The 7,697-nt window shown below is 40.0% G+C and overlaps 1 protein-coding gene across 1 annotated transcript in view; it reads left to right on the top strand.

Moving 5' to 3' along the window:
• Positions 1 to 2,318: 2,318 nt before the first annotated feature.
• LOC117597155 (Fc receptor-like protein 5) overlaps positions 2,319 to 7,697 on the top strand; it is a 38,684-nt gene continuing 33,305 nt past the window's right edge. Inside the window, exons 1-6 of the mRNA XM_053233528.1 lie at positions 2,319 to 2,435; positions 2,750 to 3,166; positions 4,679 to 4,787; positions 6,058 to 6,314; positions 6,933 to 7,245; positions 7,410 to 7,679. Of these exons, the coding sequence (XP_053089503.1) occupies positions 2,319 to 2,435; positions 2,750 to 3,166; positions 4,679 to 4,787; positions 6,058 to 6,314; positions 6,933 to 7,245; positions 7,410 to 7,679 (1,483 nt within the window). The remainder of the gene's footprint in view (positions 2,436 to 2,749; positions 3,167 to 4,678; positions 4,788 to 6,057; positions 6,315 to 6,932; positions 7,246 to 7,409; positions 7,680 to 7,697) is intronic.

Here is a 7,697-nt window from a genome sequence, read left to right as displayed (position 1 = left end):
TTCTGCTGCCAAGGTCAGTGACTTTGACGGATTGTGCAACTTAATTGTTTTGGAACAATTTAAAAATTCTGTTCCCAGTCGTTGTAGGGAAAATTTAGCTCATTTAGGTTAAGCTGATGTATTCTCCACCATTATGTAGGGAAAATTTAGCTCAATTAGATTAAGCTGATGTATTCTCCACCAATATGTAAGGAAATTAGCTGTTTAGGTTAAGCTGTTGTATTCTCCACCAAAATGTAAGGAAATTAGCTGTTTAGGTTAAGCTGTTGTATTCTCCACCAAAATATGTAGGAGAATAGCAGATCAGCTCAAAAGGGGAAATTTGTAAACTTAATATTTTAACAGCTGATCAACTATTCGTCCAGCGATAAGTTGAAATGAGTGTATTTATTAATTGTATATGGGATATTACCTCCGTGGCCACCGGCAATAATATCCTAAATATAGTGAAACACTATATTAAGAGCACAGTAACAAGATCGGCAGTTTAAGGCAATAAATTTGAAGCACAGAGACACAAGACACTGGCCTTTATAAAATCAGATGAGACTTTATTACTATTCTAACAACACAGGAACTAATCTAACACAAACACACACACACACAAACAGGGGTGAAAATGGCTTTGAAGAGAGAGTGAATGAAATTCCAAGTTACTAGCAGTTTCTCAGACCATGACCTGAATGAACCATCAACTTATGAGTTTGACATTAACATTCGCTTCGTTTAGAAGGGATTTAAACTTGTATTAAATGCACCAGTTCAGCGAGAATCTGGAGGTACTATACTTGCGTTTGTGTTGCCAGGGATTCCCTCGTTGCGTTGTTGTTTGGAAGGGGTTTCCGGCGATGTTGATTGGTTGGCGGTCTGGTTGGCCTTATGTAGCGTCTCGAAAGACCAATGAGGAAGATAAACAGAGTGAGGCGCGAACCCAGCGGAGTCTCGTAGGCGGGTTGCAAAACTTTGAAGAATGGTTCACAGCGGTGCGAAGGCGAGAGTTGGAGGCTTTGCAAGAACCAGTCTGGATGCGGAGTCTCGGAGCAAGCCTGATCTCCTCGGGATGAACTTCTAAAGCTCTTGGTTGATGAGACTTCCTTCAGATGTGGATGGAGACTCTTGCAGAGATGTAGTGGATGAGACTCCAAAGATGTGTTGGATTCTCTCAAAGATGGATAGGATGAGACTCTTGCAGAGGTGTTGTGGATGAGACTCCTGCAGAGGTGTGTTGGATGAGACTCCAAAGATGTTTTTGGACTCTCTCAAGGATGGATAGAATGAGACTCAGAGTTTCCTTTGTGTCAGGGGGTTTTAACCCTTTCCAGTTGGGCTGACCCCAAAGTGTTTGCTCCAATCAGCAGGATCTCGGGGCAGGGTGTAAACTGTATTCTCCTCCTCTGACACTAATTAACATTCTGGTCTCTGAGTTATGTGCTTTACAAACTTTGCATAAGGTTAAGTTAGAACTTTGTTAAGGAATTTGGTAACATGCATGTAATACATCATACTCAACTTTACATTATACCAACCCTTAGGAAATTCAATAGTGATCACACACATACCAAACATGACATACCTGGTGTTATTGATACACACACGAACACTATGGTCCGTGTTAAACGATCAAAAAGCATCATAATGACCTGGTGGCTATAAGCAAGACACACATACGGAATGACATTAAAAGAGGCAACAAGTTTCCAAACTATGGTGCATCATCTTAAAAGTCATTGTCCTTATAGGAGATGTAAAGTAGTCTTATGCAGTCTGTTAAAGCTGGGTTCTGTGGAATGTGTGAAGGGTGGTGAACTTTGTGTTCCTGGGGAGAACAAAGGTCTCATTCCATGAGGGTCCTTGGGTGAGTTCCCCCCCCCTTTTCTGTAGTTATGAGTTTTAGCATCGTGTTCGGTGAGCCATCTGGTCTTGGCCAGCGATCTAGATCAACAAGTTTGACAGAGGTTCCTCTTGGCTAAGAGGGTTCATCCTCTGGTCAGGGATGTCCTATCAGTTGCTGATTGTTCACAGGGCAGTTGAAATCCAGCAATCAGTAAACAAGTGGTACTTAACTTGAGTCTGCAAAGTCTGGGAGCAGGATTCCTAGCTTTATGGCTTCTTTGCTTTCCTTGCCTGTTCACTTCAGATCCTACATCGTGTTGCGGTTTATGTTAGTGAACAAAAAGCACAGACAGCAATGCTTGCAGACGATTGTGTGTTAACGCACAGACACATTTTTAATCAATATAAGTACCAGTCAAGCACCAATGTGTCTGATGACGTTTTTGCGCGCCAGAGTAAAGGATTCCAGTCTGAAAATAGAGGTAATGGTTCGCGTGACTCGGATAGATTTTGTCAACATTGCCATAAACGAGGTCATTGGAAGTCTGACTGTTATATGCTTAAATCTAAGCCCAAATCTGTTACAGGTGTTTCGGTTAAAGGTACGGGTTTAGTAGTGCCTGTGCGTTCGTCTGATGTGAGCTCTTCTGTACAAATTAGAAACTCTTGTTCCGCAGTGTTGGAATCTTACCAACCTTTTGTTAGAGCAGGGTTTGTGTCTTTAGTAGGCAGTGATACAAAAGTGCCTGTAAAAATTTTGAGAGACACAGGAGCATTTGATTCCTTTATTCTGGCTGATGTGTTGCCCTTTTCCTGGGAGTCCGAATTGGGTAGTTTAGTGCCAGTTCGGGGGATGGGGATGAATGTTTTGCATGTGTCGTTGCATAAAGTGATGCTTGACTGTGATTTGTTTCAGGGCGAAGCTGCACTGGCTGTGCGTCCGGCATTGCCGATTGAAGGAGTGGCCGTTATTCTTGGTAAAAAACTAGCAGGTGATCGGGTTTGGTCTGATATTTCGCCGTCTGTGGCGGTGGAGCAAAAACTTTCGTTAGATCAGGACCTGGATGAAAGCAAGCGGGATTTTCCTGAAGTTTTTACTGCTTGTGCAGTAACGCGCGCTATGTCGCGCATAAAAACTGTTGCGGATCCTGCTACACCATCTAGTACGGATATACCTTTAGAAAAGTTTTCCTTGCATTTGTCTGTATCTCTCAGTGAGCTGGTCTTGGAGCAACAGACGGATTCCTCTTTATCCGAGTTGTTTCAACTGGTTAAACCCGACACTGAGATAGAGGATAGTGCCAGTGGATATTTTCTCCAGAACTTGCTGTTGGTGAGAAAATGGGTTGATCATAAAGGTAAAGCCCTTGGGAACCCTGTTTTTCAGATTGTGCTGCCATCAAAATTTCGTGATGCAGTTCTGAAGGTGGCGCATAATGAATCTGGTCACTCGGGCGTTAATAAAACGTATGACAGAGTGTTGAGGCATTTCTTTTGGCCTTGTGTTAAAAAGGACGTGTCCACTTATATTAAAACTTGTCATACATGTCAACTTACAGGTAAACCGAACCAAACGTTAAAACCTGCTCCGTTATTTCCTATTCCTGTAGTGAGTCAGCCTTTTGAACATCTTATAGTTGACTGTGTAGGTCTTTTGCCTAGATCGAAGTCTGGTGGAAACTATCTACTAACAGTGATGTCAGAGCACCCGTTATCCGGCGGCATATCCCTTGCGCACTATAACTACCAGGTCTGTGGTTCGTGCAGTCTCCCAGTTTATTTCAATTTTTGGTATCCCAAAGGTCATTCAATCAGATCAAGGATCGAATTTCTCCTCTCATATGTTCGGTCAGGTTTTAAAACAACTTCGTATCAGTCATGTCCAAGCCTCAGCCTATCATGCTCAGAGCCAAGGGGCGTTAGACGCTTCCATCAAACGTTAAAATCCCTGTTATGAGCTTATTGCACTGAGCTGGGTAAGGACTGGGAGGAAGGTCTTCCCTGGTTAATGCTTGACTGTTGACACACACACACACACATCGAAGACTTGTGAGAGGACAGCCCCGGTCTCGGAGTTATTTATTCATTCATTTGTTTGTTTGCTGTGAGGTAGCAACACGACCCACTTTTATTGATGTTTAGGCAAAACACAAAGTGTTAAAAACAAGACCTTTTCTAAACATTTCCAATATGTCTTTTGTAGCCCTTTTTACTCCCTGTTGCTGTGAGAGCACAGCTCTGGGCTCCTAACTCACTTTGTTGTTTCACAGATAGATAGATAGATAGATAGACTTTATTGATCCCATGAAGGAAATTCCTGTGTTACAGCAGCATGGTCAGTAGCAAGATTATGGTAGATGAAGAAATATTATCTCTTGGACTCCTACTTGTAGCTTACTGTATTTCAGTGTCCAAAGGGACTACTTACTGGTATCTACTCTTGTGCCAGTATGTAAAACAACAAATTCACTCAATATTCACCAACCAAAATGTTTACTTGCTAAATGAGAACAGAATAAAATAAAATAAAAATAACTCCACAGTATAAAATATTCACTTTCTCTTACAGTAATCCCAAATCATATAAACTTAAACCAATCATCCAACACTTCATGATTGAAAGATTCAATTGAAAGATTGAAAATACAGAAACAAAACAAAACCTTTAGGCCTGTAACGTGGCTGGGGTTCGGTGTGGCCCAAACTGAAATGGCCTCTTCACTCTATGAAGAGCAAATGTCTGTACTGAGTGCAAAAGGACCTGGTATTTGCGGGTTTCGGGGCTTTTAGGTGCTCAATGTTTCCGAAGTTAGCACCTGCATCACTCCGTGTTACTCGTCCATAGGCGTTTATCCAGCGGTGCCAGAGGAACCCTGAGCGTTACCCGGTAGCTCAGAGCGCTATCTGCTTCTCCTTAGCGACTCCCAGAGGAAACAGAAGAACGGCAGCCAATAGTGTGTAGCTGTGAGCTGAACAACAGGCTAGCAGTTCGGCTAGCTAACTAGGCTAGTCAACTAGGTAATACACTGTGTGCAAACTTCATGTAGAAACAGCAGCTCCCTTTCTTTTTTACAGTTCATAACTAGTAAGTTCTTGCGCTTAGATTATTGTTTTAACAACCACAAGTTTTAACTTACAGTCACAGTTCATTAGTTATTCATAATTCCTATTTTTTTCACAGAGAAAAAAAATTCCCTCCTTTTTTCTTTTCCCGTTCTTTCCGCTCATTAACCCCTATCCAAGTAACCAATCAGAATCATGCATGTTGCTAGGCAACCCCCAACCAGGTTTGTACTTTTCCACTCTCTTTTTAAACAACGCAATGAAATCATCCCAAAACAAATGAAACAAAAGTTTTCATCCCCACCAACCTCCATGAACTGAACCCCATTCACAAACTGCGCCATTTGCACGAGTGTGTTCCCAAGTGCGTGTATGAACTACATTCCTAACAAAACATATATACACTATATCTTAACGGGGTTACACTTTCAGTAAAGATTATATGTGTAGTTTTGCATTTTGTATTCCACTTCTCCAAAATAATCTTTACTTTGTACAGTAGAGAGAGATTAGAGACCTGATAAATTATCACACACATATGAGTAGTGTCAATATAGCAACATTTACACAGCTACATACAAAGAACTCTTTCAGCTAAATCATTTATTAAAGTTAAAGAGAGACAGTGTGAGCACGGCTGAGCAGGGATGGTGTGAGGTGAGCTGGAAAGCAAGTGGCACAACACTAGTTTAGCTTTGGAAGAAAATATCACCAAAACCTGTAAAACTCTTTTAACAAGCTGCTCAGAGGCTGTAAAAGGGGCTTCATAAAGGTCATAAATTTACTCCTTCAGAAACATCAACATGCTCGAGTCGAGACCTGCCTGAGTGTGAATGAGTGAAGAGGACGAGGAGCAAACTTTTATACTGAACCACTGAGTGTAAGAGGCTGTAGAATCTGAAAGAATGAGAATTATTGTTTTCTAGGACTATTTTTTGCTTTTTTATTAAATATGCCTGTTAAAAGTGTAATCACTTTATACTGTCAGTTATTTCTAACATTATTGTGATCTACATTTACTTCATTAGTAGTGATTGTTAAAATGACTCAGTGCACCTCTGACAGAGCTTCATCATTTACATGTGAGCAGATATACTGTCTTCCATTTTAAAATCTTACTACTCATTTAAATAATGGTGTTGGGAATTAATTCATATATAGAAAAAGTATTGATTTTTTTAAAATGTAGTCCTAAACCTGTGGTGATTATAGAGCCTGATACACAGGTGTTCAGAGGAGAGAGAGTGACTTTCAGGTGTGACATACAGAGAGGAGGAGACACTGAGTGGACACACAGCTGGAATAAGAATGATCACACACTCTACTCAGACAGAACAACACAGGAGTTTGACTCAGTTAGAAATGATGCCAGTGTTAAATACACCTGCAGAGGGAGGAGAAGTGACTCTCAGAGAACAGTTACTGTTTATATGTAAAAGTTATCAGTAGCTAAATAGTGTCATTATAGCAACTTTAAACTTCTTTCTGATTTTTATTTTCCCATTTTAAAGCCATCAATTAACTTGATTTGTCAAGAATCACCACAACTGATTAGCCAATCTGATTGGTGGCACAGAGTAAGCATTAAGTAAGAAAGGCAGTCAGTCCCACATCATCTTCCCTCTGCTATTATTTGAAACAGAAGGAAATAGTTTTGTGTACGAGAAACACTTTCCTATTTATCAAATAGTCAAGCTGATTCTACAGTCATGGTTCTACAATTTTAAAAAAGTTTTTTAAGTTTCGCTTAAAAAAAAAACTTAGTCATGTTAGTCAATTATTAAACTTACAACAATTAAATAACATTTCTAAACAGATACTGATAGGTGCAGGTTGTGATACATGACTTGACACACTATTTACAAAACATCAAACTAACAATAACAAATACAGTGACTTTTACACTTCAGTTCAATCTTCAATTTCATTTTAAAGAATGTCCTGCATATAAACTGTGTTAAAAAGTCATACTGAAAATTGTGTAACTCTGTATCTAAATGCTGAATCAGACACAAAAATAATAAAACTTATGATGTAAAGATAAAAGAAGCTCTGATACCTTCATCATTTCATCAACAGAAAAACCCAAACCGACTGTGAGTGTGAATCCTCAGAGCTCCGTCTACACTGGAGACAGAGTTACTCTGAGCTGTAATCTGCAGTCTACTGGATGGAAGTTTTTCTGGTACAAAAATGATCAGAAATCAAATCCGTTGTCCCCTGAGGCAACCGACACCAACACACTCAGTGTGACTGTCTCTAATGAAGGACAAATAAATTACTACTGTAAAGCACGCAGGGGAAACTACGACTCAGAGTTCAGTGATCCAGCCACGATTACAGTGAGAGGTACATCATGTTTTCCTCTTTTTCACTACAGATTTAACGTTAGTACGTCTGTGAAAAACATTCTTAATTATTTTAGCAGTTATTGGAATTGTGTAATTATATAATATGTTTAAATGATATTTACATGTACTGTATATGCTGAAGTTTTTATTATCTTTGTATAGTGAGACCAAAGCCTGTAGTGAAAGTACAGGCAGCTGAGCCTGTGTTCATTGGGGAAACCGTCATTTTCTCATGTGAGATACAGACTGGAGGATCCTGGCAGTATCACTGGTATAGAGATAATAAAGAAGTCAAAGATACTGCAGGAAATAATCAATACACAATCTCTGATGTTAAAGCCTCTGATAAAGGTGATTATACATGTAAAGGAACAAAGTCATCAGACCCAAAATACACACAGACCAGTGATGCTGTTACACTGACTGTATCAGGTGAGTGTGTTTTATCTC

The sequence above is a fragment of the Pangasianodon hypophthalmus genome, chromosome 4, assembly GCF_027358585.1.
Source record: "Pangasianodon hypophthalmus isolate fPanHyp1 chromosome 4, fPanHyp1.pri, whole genome shotgun sequence".
Classification (NCBI taxonomy): Eukaryota; Metazoa; Chordata; class Actinopteri; order Siluriformes; family Pangasiidae; genus Pangasianodon; species Pangasianodon hypophthalmus.
Note: the sequence above shows the minus strand (reverse complement) of the source record. Positions and strands in the feature narration are given on the sequence as shown.